This window comes from Geotrypetes seraphini, chromosome 4 (genome assembly GCF_902459505.1).
Source record: "Geotrypetes seraphini chromosome 4, aGeoSer1.1, whole genome shotgun sequence".
NCBI classification, from domain to species: domain Eukaryota; kingdom Metazoa; phylum Chordata; class Amphibia; order Gymnophiona; family Dermophiidae; genus Geotrypetes; species Geotrypetes seraphini.
This window is the reverse complement of record NC_047087.1, coordinates 318904402-318927140: the sequence shown is the minus strand read 5'-3', so window position 1 is coordinate 318927140 and position 22739 is coordinate 318904402. Positions and strand designations below refer to the sequence as shown.

Sequence of the window (22739 nt, the reverse complement as noted above, 5' to 3'; positions counted from 1 at the left end):
TAGTGACATGTCTCCCAGGGGCGAGGACAAAGGACATCTCCGACAGAATCGAGAGAATCATGGAGGGAGCTGAGACAGAGGACACAGCAGTGATAATCCACGTCGGAACAAATGACGTCAGCAGAAGGAATTTCAACATGACTACACTGACCGAGCATTTTAAGATCCTGGGGAGGAAACTGAAGCTGAGGACGGGGAAGATAGCCTTCTCGGAGATCCTACCAGTACCAAGGGCAGATGCGAGGAGGCAGACCGAGCTGCAGGCAACAAATGGATGGCTAAGGCGATGGTGTGACGAGGAGGGTTTCCTCTTTGTACGGAACTGGTCAACCTTCCTGGGGAAAAACAAACTCTACAGGAAAGATGGACTGCATTTGAGCACGGCTGGGACGAGGATGCTGGCACGTAACATCCAGACCTGCATAGACATGACTTTAAACTGATAACAAGGGGAAAGCCGACAGTCGATCGGACCTCGACACATCGGACCACAGTATCGAGCAAGGATACTGAGACAGGAACTGGAAATAGTGGGCTAGAGACAAAATGGACGCTTTATGGGCATAAACCCAAAGATGCAGCACAGGGACCCGAGGAGAAATTAAAGCTAAAGAGTAAGACAAAGAGGAAGCAGCCGGAACCAGAGAGCTATCAAAGAACAAAGAAGCAGGCAGAGGACAGGATAGACAGACCACAAGAGGCAGCACAGGAGACAAACAGAAGCAACAAATCAAGAGTAGATCCAAAAGAAAAGGTAACAAACTGGGACTTAAAATGCCTATATACAAATGCTAGGAGTCTAAGGACTAAAATGGGGGAGCTAGAAGTTATAGCCGGAAATAAGGACCTAGACATAATTGGAATCACAGAGACATGGTGGTCGGAGGACAACAAATGGGATGTGGCCCTACCAGGGTACAAACTCTACAGGAGGGACAGGGCACACAAGAAGGGGGGAGGAATAGCACTGTATATAAAGGACTCCATTCCTTCATCCAGAACAGAAACAACAATAAGGGCAGACGGTCTGGAGTCATTATGGGTTAAGCTGACAGGAGGGGAAGGAGCTGACATCAAATTGGGACTGTACTATCGACCACCAGGACAGCCAGACGCAATCGACCTGGACCTGGAGGCCGAACTGAGACAGATGAGCAAAAGTGGAAGAGTGGTGGTTATGGGGGATTTCAACTATCCAGGAATAGACTGGGACATTGGGCACTCAAATTGCACGAAAGAAACTATATTCCTAGAGGCGATAAGGGACTGTTTCATGGAGCAGCTGGTCACGGAACCAACGCGAGGGGAGGCCACCCTAGACCTAATCCTCAACGGGCTAGAGGGACCCGCAAAGGAAGTGGTGGTACTAGCACCGTTAGGGAACAGTGATCACAACATGATCCAATACAAATTAAACATGGGAACATCAAAGGCGAAAAGAACCACAACGACAGCACTCAACTTCAGAAAAGGAAACTACAAGGTCATGAGGAAAATAGTACGAAAAAAGCTCAATAACAACTCAGGGAAGGTGAAGACCGTAAAGGAAGCCTGGACACTGCTTAAAGGCACAGTGCTCGGGGCACAAGACCTGTGTGTCCCAAGGTTTAGGAAAGGGTGCAAAAAAAAAAATCGATCTAGAAACCCAGCATGGATAACAACTGCAGTTAAAAAGGCGATAAGCGACAAGAAATCATCCTTCAAAAAATGCAAAAAGGAACCAACAAAGGAAAACCAGGAAGAGCACAAAAGACACCAGAAAGAATGTCATCAAGAGGTCAGGAAAGCAAAGAGAGAATATGAGGAAAAATTGGCAGGAGAAGCAAGAAACTTCAAACCCTTCTTCAGGTATGTGAAAGGGAAACAGCCAGCCAGAGAGGAAGTGGGACCACTGGACGACGGAGACAGGAAAGGAGCGATAATAGAGGAAAAAGAGATAGCTGACAGGTTAAACAAATTCTTCTCGTCAGTCTTCACCAGAGAGGACACATCCAATATTCCGGAACCCGAGGTAAGTATGAACGGAGAACACGATGAAAGGCTGGTACAACTAGAGGTAAGCAAAGAGGATGTCCTCAGACAGATAGACAGACTGAAGAGCGACAAATCACCAGGCCCGGACGGCATCCACCCAAGGGTACTAAAAGAACTGAGAAACGAAATAGCAGAGACATTTCGCCAAATATGCAACCTCTCCCTAAAGACAGGGGAGATCCCAGAGGACTGGAAAATAGCAAATGTCACACCCATCTTTAAGAAGGGATCAAGGGGTGACCCGGGAAACTATAGGCCTGTAAGCTTGACCTCAGTTCCAGGGAAGATGATGGAAGCAATGGTAAAGGACAAAATCTGTGAACACATAGAAAACAATGGACAACTGAAGGCGAGTCAGCATGGCTTCTGCAAGGGAAGGTCATGCCTCACGAACTTGCTGCACTTCTTTGAGGGAATAAACAACCAGATGGATAAGGGGGAATCCATAGACATCATTTACCTTGACTTCCAAAAAGCCTTCGATAAGGTACCTCACGAGCGGCTACTTAAAAAGCTGTGGAACCATGGGGTGCAAGGGGATATCTACCGATGGATCAAACACTGGTTGGCAGGCAGGAAACAGAGGGTTGGAGTGAAAGGCCAATACTCAGACTGGCAATGGGTCACGAGCGGAGTTCCACAGGGGTCGGTGCTGGGACCTCTACTGTTCAATATATTTATCAACGATCTGGAGGCGGGGACAAAATGTGAGGTTATCAAATTTGCCGATGACACCAAACTCTGCAGCAGGGTTAGAAACACGGAAGACTGTGAAGACCTGCAAAGAGACCTAACGAGACTGGAAGACTGGGCAAAAAAGTGGCAAATGAGTTTTAACGTAGAGAAATGCAAGGTCATGCATGTAGGGAAAAAGAACCCGATGTTCAGCTACAAAATGGGGGGAACACTGCTAGGGGTGAGTACCCTTGAAAGGGACCTGGGGGTGATGGTCGACACATCACTGAAACCATCGGCGCAATGTGCGACAGCCTCAAAGAAAGCAAACAGAATGCTGGGCATCATCAAAAAGGGTATCACAACCAGGACGAAGGAAGTCATCATGCCGCTGTATCGAGCAATGGTGCGCCCGCACCTGGAGTACTGTGTTCAATACTGGTCGCCGTACCTCAGGAAGGACATGGCGATACTCGAGGGAGTGCAGAGGAGGGCGACTAAACTGATAAAAGGTATGGAAAATTTTGCATACGCCGACAGGTTAAAAATGCTGGGGCTGTTCTCCCTGGAGAAGAGGAGACTTAGAGGGGACATGATAGAAACCTTCAAGATCCTTAAGGGCATAGAGAAAGTGAATAAGGATAGATTCTTCAAACTGTGGGGAGCCACAAGAACTAGGGGTCACTCGGAGAAATTGAAAGGGGACAGGTTTAGAACAAATGCTAGGAAGTTCTTTTTTACTCAGAGGGTGGTGGACACATGGAATGCGCTTCCGGAGGATGTGATAGGCCAGAACTCTGTACAGGGGTTCAAGGAGGGTTTAGATAGGTTCCTGGAGGATAGGGGGATTGAAGGGTACAGATATAACTTGAGGTAGGTTATAGAAGTGGACAGAAACCACTTCACAGGTCGCAGACCTGATGGGCCGCCGCGTGAGCGGACCGCTGGGCGAGATGGACCTCGGTCTGACCCAGTGGAGGCAACTTCTTATGTTCTTATGTTCTTATCACATCAATTCTGTCTAATCTTGAAATCTTTCCTAAACTAAGGATTATTTTGAAAATGAAATGAGGACCTATTCCTGCCATGTCATCAGATCCAGACACTGGCATCTACAGGGGAGGGCATTTCTACTCCTGGGTGAATACGGCTGAAAAAGAAACTAAAATTCTGCATACACAATAATTCCGAGTTTTGTGCCGAATTGCCCCCTCCAAAGACTGGGCTCCTCCTTGCATAAAGTGTGCCCTCTGCCCCCTAACTTGTAGTCTCAGGCTGGCCCTTCCAATTCTCTCCTCAATTTTCCACATTCCCTTTCCTCGGTAGGCAACTCCCAGTTTTCTTTCTGCCGCCTAATTCTTTTCTCACTTGCCTTCTCCCCAGCTCACCTGTTTTCCCCTATCTTGCTATTCTTTGGGATTCTGCTAGGAACTTGCGCCCTGGATTGGCCAATATTGGAAGCAGGATACTGGTGGCCCATCGGTTTAACCCACTACAGCTATTATGTTCTTCAATTATCTCTGCCCACTGCCTTCCTTGCTCTTATTCTGCAGTCCTTAGTTTTCCCCCCTCTTCCCCAGCAAATCCCATGTAGCAGGGCAGGTACTGAACAGCTGCACATCAGTCTCTTTGATGACTACCTTAAGTCTGCTGATTTCAAATGCACAGCTCTAGGAGATCTACATGGTTCCAATCAACCTTCTGATTCCAAATGGCAGAGAAAGATGACCAGTCTGATGAGCAGCTGCTCTCCTGGTACTTGGTTGGCATAGTACAGAGGATCTAATGAGCTTGAACATAAGAATAGCCTTACTGGGTCAGACTAATGGTCCCTCAAGCCGTTCTCACGGTGGCCAATCCAGGTCACTAGGACCTGGCCAAAACCCAAGGCGTAGCAACATTCTAACAGACTATGGACTTTTCCTCCAGGAACTTGTCCAAACCTTTTTTAAAACCAGCTACGCTAGCCGCTTTTACCACATCCTCTGGCAACGCGTTCCAGAGCTTAATATTCTCTGAGTGAAAAAAGTTTCCTCCATGAGGGTGCAGAAAGCACATACAAGCTGCTGCTGCTTGGGCAGAATTCTTTATAACAAACTGTACATAAATATTGCATTCTATCTGCTAAATTCCCCAGAGGTACATCATATAACTTGTGAGCTCATACTGATTTAGTCTTTGCACTCACAACTTGCTACCCTACTAAGAGCTTGATTCCCCCTGGGCTATTTTAGGGAAATGCTTGAGCAGGTAATGAAAGCTTGTGCAAGAGAGAAGGGAAGATTCAGATTCAGTCAAATAGAGTGAGAAGGAGAGGAGTAGGGCAGATCTGCTTCCAAGTCTGTAAACTGTGAATAGACTGCTTGTCAATAATTAGAACTTCTCACTGACCTCTGAATTCAAACTTTCAAGCCTACTGGCTGTCCACCCCACATCTGTCACAGGTTTACCACTCTCTGGCAGATAGACTGGGCAGTCTGCAGTAGTGCTGCCCGATTCACGATTCACCAATTCATTTTGGGTGAATCGATTCGAATCGATTTACCCTGCCAAAAAATCGGCTTTCCGATTCATTGACTGACCCTCCCCACTCGCCCTCTAAAGCAGGAGCGGCAGCACTGCCTTTTGCTGGCCTGCCGCTCCTGCTTTAGAGGGCGAGTGGGGAGGGTCAGTCGGGAAGTAGCTTACCCGCTGGCCTCCTGTTGCTGTGCTTTCCGTCTTTCCCACTGGCCTCCCGAATCAATCTCCTTAACTTCAGCAGTCTGCAATAAGATCGCTGGTGCTAGCGATTTTTGCAAGCTGCTGAACGGCTTCGGAGCATCTTCTCTCTGCCGCGGTCCTGCCTCTGACATCAGAGAAGGGGCGGGACCACGGCAGAGAGAAGATGCTCCGAAGCCGTTCAGCAGCTTGCAAAAATCGCTAGCACCAGCGATCTTATTGCAGGCTGCTGAAGTTAAGAAGATTGATTCAGGAGGCCAGTGGGGAAGACGCAAGGAGTAGGTGTAGTCCTTTGGGGGTGCGGTCTTCGGGGGGGGGGGGGGTACGGGCTTCCAGGGGAGGAAGCGTACAGGCCTTCAGAGGAGATAGGCAGGCAGGCCTTCAGGGGAGATGCAGGCCTTCAAAGGGGGGGACAGGCAGGCAGGCCTTCAGGGGAGATGCAGGCCTTCAAAAGGGGGGGGCAGGGAAGCAGGCCTTCGGGGTTGGAATGCAGGCCTTCAAAGGGGGGGCAGGGAGGCAGGCCCTCGGGGTGGGGATTCAGGCCTTCAAAGGGGAGGACAGGCAGGCAGGCCTTCGGGGGGGGGGGATGCAGGCCTTCAAAGGGGGGACAGGCCTTCGAGGGGGATGCAGGCCTTCAGGGGGGACAGGCAGGCAGGTCTTTGGGGGGGGGGATGTAGGCCTTCGAGGGAGGGACAGACCATGGGAGGGGGGCCCTGGTGTAGAAGTACACGGAGGGAGGGAGAGAAGGGTTCAAAGAGACGTGCATATGCCGGACTTTGGGGGGAAGAAATAATGGGTCTGAAAATAGAGGAGAGGAAGAGAGATGATGGACAATGGGATTTAGGGAGGGAAGGAACAGAAAGGGATAGAAATTGGACACAAGGGATGGTGTGAAGGAGGGGGGATAGAGATACTGGATAGGAGGGTAGTTGGGAAACGAAAGGGAGAGATGGTGGACCCTGGGGTGGTGGGGAAGGAGAGAGAGATGCTGGATGAAAGGGTAGTTAAGAAAAAATGGATCTGTGGATGGAGACGAAAAAAAAGAAAGATACCAGACCTCTGGGGGAGGGAAGGGGAGGACAGAGATGGCAGATGGATGGTTAGAACGGAGAAAGAAGGAGACCTTGGCAAGCAAGTTATCAGAAGACAACCAGAGCCTGGGACCAACAAAATTTGATTGACCAGACAAAAAAAGGTAGAAAAACTAATTATATTTTCCCCTTCTGTGATTACAATATGTCAGATTTGAAACGTGTATCCTGCCAGAGCTAGTGTTAGACCGCAAATGTGAGCTAGAATTTAAGAGAGAGAGGAAAAGTCTTTTCTGTTTATTTTGTTTACACCACAGCGCCAGTGTGGTTAGGAGAAGGCAAAGGGGGTGAAGAGGCTATAAAAGGGGTGAAAAGGCTATAAAATAAACCCACTAGGATGTTTGAAAAAAACACCCAATTGGGCAGGAAAATTGAATCAAATCGAATCGAAAAACCAATTCAGTAGGTTGAATTGAATTGAATCAAAAAAATTTTTTCCTGAATTGGGCAGCACTAGTCTGCAGGCTTCCACTTGACACTGAGCCCTGGTCCTGTGCCTGTCTAGGCAGAAACCCGGCCCTGGGTGCGCCCCATAAGAACAAGAATGTAGTGAAAGTGGTTAGCTTAGCAGAGTTTATAAAGGGTTTGGATAATTTCCTAAACGAGAAGTCCATAGGCCATTACTGAGATGGCTTGGGGAAATCCACTGCTTAATCCTAGGATAAGCAGCATAAAAATCTGTTTTACTATTTGGGATCTAGCTATGGACTTGACTTGGGTTGGCCACTCTTGGAATGCTGGGCTCGGTCTGTCCCAATAGGGCAATTCTTATGTGAGCCAAGGAAAGGACAGTGAAGCCATTGTGACATCACTGCTGAAGTCGGCTCTTAGGCATTGGTGGAATGAGGCATTATGACGTCACAATCTCAGTTCCGGAATGCTGCTACTCTTTGGGCTTCTGTCTGGTACTTGGGACCTGGACCTTCGGTCTGCCCCAGTATGCTAAGAAGGGATCCCCAGACGTCCCGGGACCGTCCACTGTCCTAAGCTGCAACCGGTTGTGTCCCCAGCCCAGCCCAGCCCCCATCCTCACCGATCAGCCCCACGCTCTGCATCAGCTGAACCCCGGCAGCGGACATCTTCCGGCTTGGGCGGCAGTCACGCCTCTTCCTACGGCCCACTCGAGGGCGGGGCAACTCCGGGACGCTCCTATCAGAGGCCGCCTGCTGCAGACAACGCCCACTGAGGCGGTGCAATAGCAGCGGTGGAGAAACACGACGATCCGCCTATCAGAACTCGGATGGGGCAGTCACCGCCCACACGGAGGCGGGACTAGCAGGCATCGCCTCCATCTCTTTTTCCGAGACGCCAAGTTATCCCGTTCCAGTCCTGGTTTTGAATTTACACCCCTTAGGCCTCTGGGATTTGTAGTGCCTTATCTTTGGTGTAGGAAAGGGGGAACAAGCAGCACTTCCAAGCTGCAAGAAGTGACACCAGAGGGAGGTTGGAATGCCATTGCCCCGGGCACCTCCTACCCTCTGATTTTAGGAATGGGGACCCTGTGTCCCTTCAAGTGATCCTGCCACAGACCAGGGCCCCCCAAAGTCCCTCCTTGAGGGCCGAATCCAGAGGGGTTTTCAGGATTTCCCCAATGAATATGCATGAGATCATAAGAACATAAGCAATGCCTCTGCTGGGTCAGACCTGAGGTCCATCGTGCCCAGCAGTCCGCTCACGTGGTGGCCCATCAGGTCCAGGACCTGTGCAGTGATCCTCTATCTATACCCTTCTATTCCCCTTTCCAGCAGGAAATTGTCCAATCCTTTCTTAAACCCCAATACCGTACTCTGCTCTATTACGTCCTCTGGAAGCGCATTCCAGGTGTCCACCACACGCTGGGTAAAGAACTTCCTAGCATTTGTTTTGAATCTGTCCCCTTTCAGTTTTTCCGAATGCCCTCTTATTCTTATATTTTTTTGAATGTTTGAAGAATCTATGTGCATGCGCTGCTTTCAATGCATATTCATTGGGGAAATCCTGACAACCCGACTGGATTCGGCCCTCAAGCAGGAACTTTGGGGACCCCTTACCACAGACTCTCTGTTCAAACCTCCTTTTGCACTTCTGGCTCCTTCCCTCCAGCATTAAGACCTACAGTGAGATGTAGTGGTGGCTCTTTTCAACCACACTGTCTCTACTGTGTCCCACCTCCTCTGAAGTATGTATACTTGCATTCTTGGTGCTTTGGGACACACAGCATAGTTGAGAAGAAATGCTGCACCAGAGAGGAGGCATAAGCTGCAAAGGGAGGTTTGAGGGACTGTGTGTGTATGGTGGGGGGTAAAGGAGGGAAAGTGAATTAGATGCAAGGCCAGAAGGAGGGAAATGTTGGAATGGGTCTGTAAGTGCAAAGAGGGCATATATAATAGACTGGGTGTGGAAGTGGAGATGTCTGGGATGGGAGAGAGAGAGAGGTGGAGAGAGAGAGAGGTGGGGATAGCTGGAATGGAAGGGGAAGAGAGAGAGGTAGAAATTGCTTAACTAGAAGCATGCAGGGGAGAGGTAAAAACTCATCAACTAGGCCATAGTACTAAGATCCTCACCAATACATGTACAGTATAGTTAAGAGTATCAGAGGTTTATATCTAGCATGTATAGTTAAAAGCATAAGGATAGCCTTACTGGGTCAGACCAATGGTCCATCAAGCCCAGTAGCTCGTTCTCACGGTGGCCAATCCAGGTCACTAGTACCTGACCAAAATTCAAGGTGTAGCAACATGATCCAGGGCAAGCAGTGGCTTCCCCCATGCCTTTCTTAATAACAGACAATGGACTTTTCCTCCAGGAATTTGTCCAAACCTTTCTTAAAACCAGCTACGCTATCCACTCTGGCAATGTTTTAAATAAATAAATAGCACCGTTATATCTTTCTCTACTTTACCATAGGCTGTTTACTTCTACTATAGCATCTACTATTGTATCTCAGATGTTCTCTATTTAACATATGGTAACTTGGAAATTGTACCATTAGCTTGCCAAATACGTCTTGTCCATATTTATCTCAACTATGCTATGTATGTACTCCTGTAACCCATTCTGGGCTCTTTTGGGAGGACAGGCTAAATGAATACATAATTTTAACATTGGAAAATTGCAATAGAAAAGCCCTGCTCTGCTCAGGTGTCCCAGATTTGGAAGCCAAAAATCTGATCTTACCCATAATGCACCGATTGGGCGGTAAGAAATCAGAGGATTGTTCCAAAATCAGCAGCCTGGAACTAGGTAACTTGACATGTCTAGATGTCAGGCTGCTATTGCTACACCCCTCTCACTCTCACCCAGCAACTGCTCTGCTATACTTTAGGGGTCTGTCCACCATCCCTTAATGCAGTGATTTCCAGCATGGGTTCCTCAAACTCTCTTTAGATGTTCAAGAAGTTAGATTGTATAATCTATTTGAATGGCCATATATGTATTTCCATAAGTTGCAGGTTCCTCAGTGTGTGATAAAGTTTCTGCCATAATAAAGTTTGGAATCACTGCCATTGTAGCTACAGCCTAAGAAGCCAGGGTTCAAATCTCACACTGTCCCTTGTGATCTTGGGTAAATCACATCTCTCCATTTCTAAAACAACAATCTTCTCCCATCTTAATTTCAGCTTGAACATCAATTTATTCTTGGTTTTCTTGTTGCCCTCATACTGTGGGACATAATTGTCATGCCAACCCAGGTCCCATGACCTAGAAGATCCCAAGTAGTAAATTTTATGCTGCTTACCCTAAATATGAGTGGCTTTCCCCAAACCATTGGGGGCGGAAGCAGCTTGTTTATGGTGCTTCCTCTGCTCACCGGCTGCTGCTAGGGGTGAGGGAGGGAAGGGGGGGGGGGACTGTCAAAAGTAACATAGTAGATGACAGCAGATAAAGATCTGAATGGTCCATCCAGTCTGCCCAACCTTACCCCCACTCTTTAAATTACAGAACCGAAAGCTCTGCCCGGTACTGTGCTTAGGTTCCATCTACTGAAGTCTCTGTCAAAGTTCACTGCAGCCCATCTATACCATCCCATCCCATCCCAGCAAGGGCAGGGGCAGATAGATAGATGGATGCTGGAATCATATTTTTTTTTTTTTTGGGGGGGGGAGGGCAATGACCCAGACCAGAAAGGAGAGTACGAAGAAAGGAACAGATGCTGGACTTTCAAGTGGGGGAATGATAAGTTTCCAAGTTAATTCATATTTGTTATACTGATCATCGACGTGTATCTGGGCGGTCTATAATGCTAAAATAATATAAAACATAACATTTTTAAAATAAAAAGGGGTGGAGGGAACAAGGTTAAGACGATAACATTTGACATAAATGATACAGAAAGAAAGAGGGGAAGTGAAGAAAAATGACATAAAAAAATAAAGAGGTATGAGTGTATGGGAAACGTGAGCAGAGTGACTGGGACCAGAAAGTGGGGGGTGGGAAGACAAAGCTGCAGTTAGAGTGAGAGGAGGAGTAGGAGGCTGCACCCCGAGAAGGAAAAGACAGAAAAGAATTTCAGGCCTTGGGATAGGGGAATTGCTTTTAATTACTGTATTTCAAGTCAATACAGAGTTTATGGTATGGGGTATATAGTATGAGCAAGGCTTATTAAGCAACCAGAAACTACATTTGGCATCTAACAAGCTCCAGCTGAGAGTCTACTGTATTTGTACAGCACACTACTTACACCAGGTCTACCTTAAAAATGGTTTATGGACTTTTCCTCCAGGAACTAGACCATTTTATAAAACCCAGCTACACTAACTGCTTTTACCACAGCCTCTGGCAATGAGTTCCAAGCTTAACTGTTTGTTGAATGAAAAATATGTTTCCTATTTGCTTTAAACGTACTACTTAAATAACTTCATGTCTGCTAGGCTCTGTATTGAATTTTTACTTGGAGCTGTGATCAGTGGGCATGTATTAAACCAGGCCTGGGAAAATCCATGGTTTATTTCTAAAATACCATACATACGCCAATATAAACCAGGATTTTGGGGCCAAAAAACAGGGGGCCTGATTTATATTCAGGTCAACGCCCCCTCCCAGAACTTTTTAGGGCCAGCGCGGCCAAGATCTGCCCCCTCCTCCTCCCTGTCCTATCTTCATACCTCTGCCAATCTGGTGGAGGTGCAGCAGATCCTCTGCCGATCGTTGGTGGAGGTGCAGCAAGCAGGAGCAAGCTTTCTGAACTCCTGCCCCGCTGCTAACCGGCTGTGCGGATCCACTTAGTCCATCTTAGCAGCAGTGTGATTTGGCTCTGCTTCTCGGCACTCAGCGGCTTCCTTACTGGCTCCTGCGAGATATGAGAAAGCCCTGAAACCATTCTAACACCTCTCCTCTAATACCAATAGCATCCAAACATTGCAGTAATTTCCCTTGGTCCACTAAATCAAATGTTGAACTCATATCAAATTGCATGATCAAGTCATTAAGACCTTTACTAAACTAAGAACGTAAATTGTCCACAATAGTCGCAATTACAGCCTCTTTTACAAAGCCATGCTAGCGGCTGCTCTGCACTAATGGCTCCGAAGCCCACAGAGATTTAAAGGGCTTTGGGCCGTTGCTGTGCAGCTTTTGTAAAAGAGGCAGTTAGTGTCTCGGTACTAAATAAAGGTCTAAAACCAGATTGAGATTCATGCACGAGATCAAGATATTCCATTAGTTGAGAATGGACCAATCCTTCCATAATTTTTACAAAAAATGGAATGGATGCTACTGGTCTATAATTAGTGATTAATGCTAATGATTCTTTGGGGGTTTTGGGGATTGGAGTTATTATAATATGACCATTATTAGTGAGAATTTTCCATTCTTTAAATTATCAGTCAGACAAATCAACAAATTCAGTTTAAAATCTAATGGAGCTGATTTCATAATTTCCAGTGGACAAGAGTCCAAAACACAATATGATTAACATATTTGTTATCTATATATATAAAATCGGAGGTATGTATGTGTGTATGTGCCGCGATCACGCAAAAATGGCTTGACCGATTAGAACGAAACTTGGTATGCAGATCCCTCACTACCTGGGGTGATATGTTCTGGGGGTCTCGGGGCCCACCTGCACACGTGGGCGGAGCTACAAACAGAAATTCAGATTTCACCCATTCATGTCAATGGAAAAAATGTAAAAAGCTGCCATTCTCACTGTAATTCAAAAACGGCTTGACTGATTTGAACGAAACTTGGTATGCAGATCCCTCACTACCTGGGGTGATATGTTCTGGGGGTCTCGGGGCCCACCTGCACACGTGGGCGGAGCTACAAACAGAAATTCAGATTTCACCCATTCATGTCAATGGAAAAAATGTAAAAAGCTGCCATTCTCACTGTAATTCAAAAACGGCTTGACTGATTTGAACGAAACTTGGTATGCAGATCCCTCACTACCTGGGGTGATATGTTCTGGGGGTCTCGCGGCCCACCTGCACACGTGGGCGGAGCTACAAACAGAAAATCAGATTTCACCCATTCATGTCAATGGAAAAAATGTAAAAATCTGCCTACGCAAAAACGGCTTGCCCGATTTGAACGAAACTTGGTATGCTGATCCCTCACTACCTGGGGTGATATGTTCTGGGGGTCTCGCGGCCCACCTGCACACGTGGGCGGAGCTACAAACAGAAAATCAGATTTCACCCATTCATGTCAATGGCAAAAATGTAAAAATCTGCCTACGCAAAAACGGCTTGCCCGATTTGAACGAAACTTGGTATGCAGATCCCTCACTACCTGGGGTGATATGTTCTGGGGGTCTCTCGGCCCACCTGCACACGTGGGCAGAGCTACAAACAAAAAATCAGATTTCACCCATTCATGTCAATGGAAAAAATGTAAAAAGCTGCCATTCTCACAGTAATTCAAAAACGGCTTAACCGATTTGAACGAAACTTGGTATGCAGATCCCTCACTACCTGGGGTGATATGTTGTGGGGGTCTCGTGGCCCACCTGCACACGTGGGCGGAGCTACAAACAGAAAATCAGATTTCACCCATTCATGTCAATGGAAAAAATGTAAAAAGCTGCCATTCTCACAGTAATTCAAAAACGGCTTGACCGATTTGAACGAAACTTGGTATGCAGATCCCTCACTACCTGGGGTGATATGTTCTGGGGGTCTCTCTGCCCACAACTCTATGTTGCTTGCTCAAGGGTGGGTTCACCCAAGAATTTATATGTTCTTGCTCCTGGAGGTGAAACTAAAAATTTTGTTTATAATCATGTTTTGCGTTAGTTGTATTGTATTCATTTTGTCAAATATTTCACATTATAATTTGAATATTGTACTTTTTATTAAGCTGTAAAACAATAATTTAATTCACCACTACAAAGTATCTTTATTTGAATCCATTTACAGTGTTATTGCTATAATTAAATACCCGTGCAACACCGGGGCATCAGCTAGTAATTTAATATAATTATTCCATTCTAAATCATGAAAGGAGCTCCAAATCATATCCGCTTGCATTACATTTCATTTATTAAGAAATTATTTCTTAGATTTTTAATTTTTAAATCAAAATGCTGAGCTAAATCATTTGCTTATGTATAGATTGAGTGTGGTGTGTGGTATCAAATCAATTTGTAACCAGATTGAACAGTTCTTTTGTATTGATACCCATTGAACCCACCTTCGATAAATCAATTTTAGATTAATAAAATGCTTTTTTATATCAATTATTTGTAAATTTTTATGTTGGATCTCCAATTATTCCAATCCAATAACTTTGTCCATGAATGTAAAAAATAAACTCTGAACTACCAGCAAGATGAGAAAACAATTACAAAATGAAAAACAGTGAAATACTTGTCTGCAATAAAAATAGAGAAATGGATTCTGGAATGCCTTCTGGTACCAGCGGAAGCAAGATGGATATGAGCTTACTGATCCTAAGGCTCAGAATAAACCAGACAGCTAAAGAAAACATCCCTATTGACTAGAAATTCATTTTTATTGCATTGGTTGGCAATTTTTAAAGAGCACAGCAAACATCTGCACAGATCATATTTCTTTTCCACCATAAGAAAAAAACTGTGAGCACAAGAGAAGGAGGAAGCTCCATGCAGGGAGCTAAGTTTCACATGTTTATTAAATCATATTAACCCCAAGAACATAACATAGTCCTGCATCATGAGGCAAATTTAGTCAACATTCATTATTTGATTAAATAAAGCGCAAACAGCTGTAGCCCTGGTGGTGGTTCTGGAAGACCATCATCGTGTGCAGCTTGAAAAGGAGAAATGGGTAATTTAGAAGTCAGGGCCCTCCTTCTTCAGCTTCTTGTAATCAATGGTCTCTGAAAAAAACTATCCAACAAAAGACAAAAAATGTTAAGATTAACAATAAACAGAGCGATCATTTCATATTATGCAAGTGTACACCAAAAGTCATTTTGAAGGCAACAGATGTGTCAGGTGCTACTCCCTGTGGCATAGCGGGGGCATTGGAGCCCCCCCCCCCCCGTTCCTTCCCAACGTAACTCCAACTTCGCCAGTGTGAGCAGCATCGGCAACCTGCTCCCTGTGCCAGCCTGGGCTCTCTCTGATGTCACTTCCTGGTCCTGCAAGCAGGGAGCGACTTCAGAGGGAGAGCTGAGGCCAGCGAAGTGGGAGGGTGGGGGCAGGGAAAGACCGGAGGAGAGTGCCAGCATCCCCACCAAGATGGTGCCCGGGGCAGTCCACCCTACCCCTTCTTATTACACCACTGGCTACTCCAGACCCCTCCTCTGTCTCTTCCTTTAAAAGTGGACTTCTGTTATAGTACAGTAATAAAATTATGTAACCACTTACTAGACATGGCTATGATTTTTGAAATCTAACTAAAAAAAATAAATCAGATCTGCCTCTATTTGTAATTAATGTCCGTCTGTGTTTGTGTGTGTGTGTGTATATATACAATACAATTTGCACAATTACTTTAAATACAGCAAGTAGTCCAGTGCACTGGCTGACAAAACAGTTTTAAATGGTGGTACAGGAAGCATAAAGAGCAAATTTCTCATGCTGCCAAACTACTGCAGTGCCTTTCCTCACTACTTAACCTCCACTGCCCCAGGTGCAAAATAAGTTCCTATATAGAATATGCCACCCACTGATTGTAATCACTGAAAAGTCAGTATATCAAATTCCATTCCCTTTCAGAGGCTAAGTCTGAAAAACCAGTCAGAGGAATTCTTAGTTCAAAAAGAGACACAAATTTAAAAACACCGTAACAAAGACCACATTTAAAACATGCAATTTCCTAAAATCACAATGGTAAGAGTCCCCTTACGCTTTCCTTATTTATTTATTTTTTTATATTTGAACACCCCTCTGCCCCCCTTACAACTTTTAAATCTCAAAGGATTTAACCTAAAGACAAAGCACTTGGGATTATGGACACAAGAGTCTTTAAAGCGGCATAAACAAAGTCCACGGTTTGAGTACAATGACATTTCCTAACCCCCTTTACCATTTCAGAGAGGGCTGCTCAGAGGATTTCTGAACTTACCTTGGACTGATGATTGGGACCATACCTATTCCAAGGCTCGGGGTTATTCTTTTTGTCCCAACTGTAAAGGGAAAAAATTTTATGAAAATTAGAGCATCATCAGGCACCCAATGAGACACCAATTCTCCTGGTTAACAATGCTTACCTGACATCAGGGTTGAACAGTGCCAACCGAACTGTGTACATGACTGCACCAACTCCACCGAGCCCAACAAACAAGAAGAGAGGAATCAACTGAAAGAAAAAAGAGGAAAAGTCAATATTATGCACTAGCTCTGTTACTACTATTTATTATTTCTATAGCGCTGAAAGTGTACGCAGCACTGTACATATTAACAAACAATAGACAGTCCCTGCTCAGAAGAGCTTACAATCTAATTTAAACAGGACAATTCAGGGTTGGGGAGATTATGGTAGAGGAAATGATACAGTGGGTATAGGTATCCGACAGCAATGAGTGGGAGTTAAGAGTTGAAAACAGATTCAAAAAAGTGGGCTTTTAGCTTGGATTTGAACACTGCCAGGGATGGAGCATGACATATTGATTCAGGCAGCCTGTTCCAGGCATACGGTGCCACAAGAAAGAAGGGACGGAGTCTGGAGCTAGAAGTGGAAGAGAAGGACACAGATAAGAGGAGCTTGCCCGACAAGCGGAGATCACGGGGAGGAGCAAAGGGGGAGATAAGTGAAGAGATATCAGGGGGCTACAGAGCGAATACACTTGTAAATCAGCAAGAGGAGATTAAACAGTATTCGGAAATGGATGGGGAGCCAATGAAGCGCCTGTTGCTTCATGCTCCAAAGCTGGATGGGTGGTTTTTTTTTTTTTTTTTTAATGTTTTTGCTCCAAACTTGGCTATATTGCATATGATGTGTGTGAGACTTCTGCTCATTCGTATACTGGGACAGTGCTACTTTCCAAACCACTTCTTACAGATTATCACCATCCAATTAAATCTGCTCCTCATGCTATTGGTTTCCAATTTCCAGAATGCACTTTAAATATGCCTGTTTAACATTTAAGATCTTGCATGGCATTTTCCTGGCTTGAAATTCTATAAGATCTTGCTTAATCAGAACCGTGCAAAAATTTAAATTGTCTTTTCCTACATTGAAAGGTGTTGTGCCGGAGGAAACGATCCAAGATGGCTGCCGCTACCTGACTGCTGAGAAGACGTCTTTGACTGTCTCTTACCTGTTCGTGGAATGCCAAAAAGAAGGGGCAGAAGCATTGGTGGTGCCTCCCAGCACTTGAGAGCCCCGTTGCTTACAGTAGATGACCTTTTCAGACGCCTTCAACGTGAGCAGGTTTTGTCGTAGAATTGCCTGCTGGGAGTGCTGACGGAGGGTAGTGCTGTGGCGAATACCCTTGGGCTAGATGTTACACTGAGCCCCGATGTAAGGACGCCTCCCCTTCAGCTGGTGCGAGCCAGCTCACCCCGAGGGGAGAGCACGCCCGAGGAGGAAGTGTTCTCTTCTCGAGAGACCAGTGCATCGGAGGGCTCGCCACTTGAAACAGCTCAGAGTGATTTACTCCTCTTCAAAGAACCAGCGACCGGGACAACTCTAGCTAAAGAGGATCAAGACTTCAGGGAGGTAAACTAGCCGATTGAACAATCTCTAATTGCACAGGCAATTTCTTTTTCTCCTGTTAAACCCCCAGGAGTCACTCGAGACTCTCTTTGGGATCTAGTGTCTAATTTAGGAAATTCCCCCAATCCTCAAATAAAAAATTTGGATAAAGAAATGAAAAACCAGAAAGAAGAAATTAAATCTTTAAAGCAAGATATTGTATTGCTGAAGTCTGATATTCAGGAAGAAAATAAGGACTTAAAAATAGTCAAAGGTAACCAAGACTTATTTGTCAAAGATAATTTAAAGCTCTTGAGAACAATAGTCGGGCTAACAATTTGCGCTTAATTAACTTTCTTAAAATCTTATCAATCTCTCCATGAGATATGATAAAGTGTTACTTTCTGGAAATTCTTAAAATACATGAGAACTCTTTACTACCTCTTACAAGGGTGTATTATTTACCTATTAAAAGCTCAGGATCCTCAAAAGAAAGATGATGATGGAAAACCGCTTTATTGGAACAATCGGATAGAGAAGTGGCTATTTCAGCCACTCTCTTATTGACTGTAGCTTTAGCTCCAGACAAGGTTGGATCCTTAAACTTTCTTTAAAAATAGATCTAAGGACTTCCTGGGCTTCCATATTCTGATATATCCTGATGTCTCAAGAAACCCAGAAGAGAAGAAGGGAATTTCTAATGTTGAAACCAGGTGTCATGTTGTGAGGGATATTTGAGGAAGGAAGGGGGGAATGTTTTGTCATAACATTTATTTAAAAATTGATAAGTGCCCAGTGAAGCAGAACCACCAATAAAATGAAAAATGAAGCAGCCACAAATATGAAATGCTAGCCATCGGTGCAACAAACCTCATCTAACAGAGAAGCCCTTATTTGTTAATTTTTGAAATCTCAGTGGATTTACTTGTGTTGCCCAGAGCACCAATTTAATTTGTATATGGGGAGGTTTTTTACCCTATCTCTATAGGATGGAGGTTGGGATCTGATGCTTTTTTTTACCTCCTCATTCTCCATTTTTTTGGTTGTTCTGCTGCTCTGGACACTTGTAGCGCCCCAGTATTAATGTTTGTAACACACCTGTTTTTGTTTTTGATGATAAGTAGAAGTGTGTTTAGTTATGAGCTATTCTCTTCTCTAGATCATTGATAAATGTGTTAAAAAGCAAGCAGTCCCAGCACAGACCTTGGGGACTATCTAACTTTTTCCACTGAGAATTCTGACCACATAATACATTACCTCCTATCCCATAAAACTTTCTAATTTCGATCATGAGGTATTTTGTCAATTGCCTTTCGAAAATCCAGACATACAGTATTGTCTGGCTTACCTTTATCTACCCCCTTCAAAGTAAACTAGGGATTTGGTGAGATAAAATTTCCATTGACTAAGGTCTCCTTTTTATTAAGCTACATTCGGGTTTTTTATCACCAGCCGCTGTGGTAAAAGTTCTGATGTTTATAGAATTCCTATGAGCATCAGAGGATGCTGGTGATAAAAACACCCTAACATGGCTTGATAAAAGGAGGCCTAAATCTATATTATTTTGTCTCAATCCATGCTTATGTATATGCTCTGCAGTACTCTTTACAATAGACTACCATTTTGCCTGGCACCAACATCAGATTCTCCAGATTGATTCCAGAGTAATACAGGATTTTTTTAAATTGGCATTACATTAGCCAACCTCCAATTTTCCAGTACCATGCTGGATTTTAAAGATTTGCATTATGAGCTTTTTCTTTTGAAGGTAGATTTGGGGTTGGGACTGCTATATAGCATTTATAGTTACAGTGGTACCTTGGATTACGAGCATAATCCGTTCCAGGAGTATGCTCGTAATCCAAAATGCTCGTATATCAAAGCAAGTTTCCCCATAGGAAGTAAGGGAAACTTGCTTTGATATGTTTCCACCCCCACCTTCTCCCCCCCGAGGCCAGCTGCGCTGCTCCCCCCCCCCAAGAACCAGCATTGCTCCCCCCGAAGGCCCCCCCACGAACCGGCACCCTCCCCCCCCCGTGATCCGGTACCCCCCACCGCCATCGGGCACCTCCCCCCCACCGCCTGAGGTCCCCCTAACCCACCCGAACCCTCTTCTTACTTTTCTGTAGCCTCTGCAGCGGCAGTGGCACCAGCATGTCCTATGCGTGGTGCCGGTGCCTGAAGATCTGCTTCCTGTGCTGGGCCTTGAGAGTCCACGTTCGACGTGAACTCTCAGGCCTTGCACAGGAAGCAGATCTTCAGGCACCGGCACCACGCACAGGACATGCTGGTGCCACTGCCGCTGCGGAGGCTACAGAAAAGTAAGAAGAGGGTTCGGATGGGTTGGGGGGACCTTAGGTCGCGGCGGGGGGGTGCTCGATGGCAGCGGGGGGAGGGTGCCGGTTCGCAGGGGGGGCGCTCGCAAATCGAAGCGCGCTCGGTTTCCGAGGTGCCGATTTTGCAAATGTTTTGCTCGTCTTGCAAAACACTCGCAAACCGGTGCACTCGTAAACCGAGGTACCACTGTATTTTAAATGGTATTCAATTTATCATACACCATTATAAAAGTAATAGATTAAAAAAAAATCAAAACTAAATAAGATTATTTGTACTGAATGTATTCAATGTTCCTTTGTTTGAAGTCTGGTCCTTGCTTAGAATTTTGTAATATAAGTAGATTGGATTTTAAATATTAGTGTACATCCTATGAATTTCAGAAGAAAGCTCTCTTTGGCAAAATGGAAGTGTTAAAAGTGAGTAATAGCAGCAAACTTGAGAGCCTATGGTTAACGCACAATATATTATTTATTTATTCATGCAATTATTTAGCCCGTCCTCCCAAAGGAGCCCAGAACGGGTTACAAAGAATATCCACAATATAATCGACACAAGACAGAAATGACATAATTTACAATATAGACATGACAGTAAAACATATACACTAAGCAGCATCTGGTGAGAGAAAATGACGTAGGTGCGTTGACTCTGATGGCATTTCTGGGAGCATATATACCCTAGGTGAGAGTCAGTTCTATGGTATTCAGAAAACTAAGCTGTCTGGAGACACTATTTCCCTGAATTACTTTCAAGAGCTAAATTTGTAAAATTCTCGATTCTTGGCCAATCACTTTTAATTCATCCCTCTTGTTATTCAAATTTGCTATTTGTTTAGATTATAAGCTGACTTAGAATATATCAAAACATGAACTTCAACCTTGTTAAACCATTAAAAAGGAAAAAACCAAAAATAGTTTTGTTTCACCTTGGTCATAAAACTGGCAATCATCTATAGCTCGGAAGCTGATGACTCAAGACAGCTATTTCCTCCTGTGTTGGTCACTGTAAAAGATTAGCCCAACACTCGGGGTTCTAGCTTGAATTTACCACTTTCCCCTGTACAATGAGGTGACCAAGCTTAGAATATACAATATTTAGTACTAAAAATAAAAATAAAAAAAAAATGAACACCCCCAACTCGCCCCCTCCAAGTACACCTAACTTAGGGCTCCTTTTACTAAGGTGCTCTCGCATTTAGCGCACGCAGAAAACTAACACCAGCTCAATGCTGGCGTTAGCGTCTAGCGCGCACTATTCCGTGTATTAATGCCCTAACGCAGCTTAGTAAAAGGAGCCCTTAGTATACGCAATTGTGTCCAATGCTTGGGGTTCTAGCTTGAATTTACCACTTTCCCCTGTACGATGAGGTGACCAAGCTTAGAATATACAATATTTAGTACTAAAAAAAAATAAAAAAATGAACACCCCCAACTCCCCCCCTCCAAGTACACCTAACTTAGGGCTCCTTTTACTAAGGTGCTCTCGCATTTAGCGCACGCAGAAAACTAACACCAGCTCAATGCTGGCGTTAGCGTCTAGCGCGCACTATTCCGTGTATTAATGCCCTAACGCAGCTTAGTAAAAGGAGCCCTTAGTATACGCAATTGTGTCCAATGCTTGGGGTTCTAGCTTGAATTTACCACTTTCCCCTGTACGATGAGGTGACCAAGCTTAGAATATACAATATTTAGTACTAAAAAAAAATAAAAAAATGAACACCCCCAACTCCCCCCCTCCAAGTACACCTAACTTAGGGCTCCTTTTACTAAGGTGCTCTCGCATTTAGCGCACGCAGAAAACTAACACCAGCTCAATGCTGGCGTTAGCGTCTAGCGCGCACTATTCCGCGTATTAATGCCCTAACGCAGCTTAGTAAAAGGAGCCCTTAGTGTACGCAATTGGGGTTCTAGCTTGAATTTACCTCTTTCCCCTGTATGATGAGGTGACCAAGCGAAGAATAAACAATATTTAGCACTAAAAAAATGAAAGCTTTGGATTCTTGCCCAGAAATAGCTAAGAAAAATGTTTTAAATTGACTTGAATCCGTTTGGGCAGACTGGACGGACCATTTACTCTGTTACCCCGACTCCTCCCCCCCGCCAAGTACTTAGTCTAGGCAACTGCCTGTACTGGGTCTACTTTGGAGAACTGACCGCTCCCATCCGATGATCGGGTGGGCCAGGAAGGAGGCTCTTCGGCCCACCCGAATCTGTATTGTTAAATGCCCTTTCCTGGTTGAAAAGCAGATGGAAACCCCACCTTTTTGACATCGCCTTCAATCCATAACCCGACCCCAGCCAACAGATCAAGCATCCCCCCCCCCGTTTAGACTGTATGTCTGTACAGCGCCGCGTAGTTAGGAAAGCGCGCTGGCCCTGGAAAGAGTTTCCCTTCGGCTACGTCACAGCTTCTCTGCAGAGACGTCCTCCCCCTCCCCCACCGCGGGAAATCCCGTCACCCTGCTGTCGGTCAAGGGCGTCAGCGGGGCAGGCGGTCACGGGAAACGACGCCCTATACTCACGCTCGGGTGCTTCCGGGCCTGCGAGACCATCAAGCGGAACATTTCGGCGGCGACAGACGACCCGACAAAGTCAAGCAAACGCAGCGCCTCGGCGGGCAAAGAAGACGTAAGGACGTGACGCCGAGCGCGCGCAGAATGGTCGCAGCAAGCCTCCGATTGGCTGAGGCGGGCCAGGTGGCTTCGCGCCTCCCCGAAAAGCCTTAGAAACAGTCGGCCGGTCACATGACCGCCCCAGCCTGCGCGCGTGCGTGCGTGACGTCGCGCGGCGCCCGCCCGGACTCGCTCTTTCCAGGCTCTTCTGCGCTGACGCCCGGTCAC

At 45.4% G+C, this 22739-nt stretch overlaps 2 protein-coding genes across 3 annotated transcripts in view; both read right to left on the bottom strand.

Annotated features, from left to right (window-relative positions):
- DENND10 (DENN domain containing 10) overlaps positions 1-7625 on the bottom strand; it is a 37817-nt gene extending 30192 nt beyond the window's left edge. The window contains exon 1 of one of the 2 annotated variants that reach the window (XM_033943305.1): positions 7552-7625. Coding sequence is in view for 1 of the 2 variants with exons in the window: in XM_033943304.1 (XP_033799195.1) it covers positions 7552-7597 (46 nt within the window). In the remaining variant the exon portion in view is untranslated. The remainder of the gene's footprint in view (positions 1-7551) is intronic. The other variant, XM_033943304.1, reaches the window with a different exon arrangement.
- Positions 7626-14434: 6809 nt separating this feature from the next.
- NDUFA4 (NDUFA4 mitochondrial complex associated) lies at positions 14435-22600 on the bottom strand. Its single transcript, XM_033943257.1, has 4 exons — positions 22422-22600; positions 16137-16225; positions 15992-16052; positions 14435-14808 (listed from the first exon to the last, which is right to left on the bottom strand). Exons 1-4 carry the CDS (start codon positions 22461-22463, stop codon positions 14752-14754), a joined length of 249 nt encoding a protein of 82 aa, XP_033799148.1. The 5' UTR covers positions 22464-22600; the 3' UTR covers positions 14435-14751.
- Positions 22601-22739: the final 139 nt, after the last annotated feature.

Bases quoted from the DNA above. Each gene is read 5' to 3' on its own strand.
- NDUFA4 (XM_033943257.1), bottom strand. From the start codon at position 22,463: ATGTTCCGCTTGATGGTCTCGCAGGCCCGGAAGCACCCGAGC. The intron at 16,226-22,421 runs GTGAGTATAGGG...TTTTTCTTTCAG, and splicing joins AGGCCCGGAAGCACCCGAGC to TTGATTCCTCTCTTCTTGTT. The intron at 14,809-15,991 runs GTAAGTTCAGAA...TTTGTTGGATAG, and splicing joins GTCCCAATCATCAGTCCAAG to TTTTTTTCAGAGACCATTGA.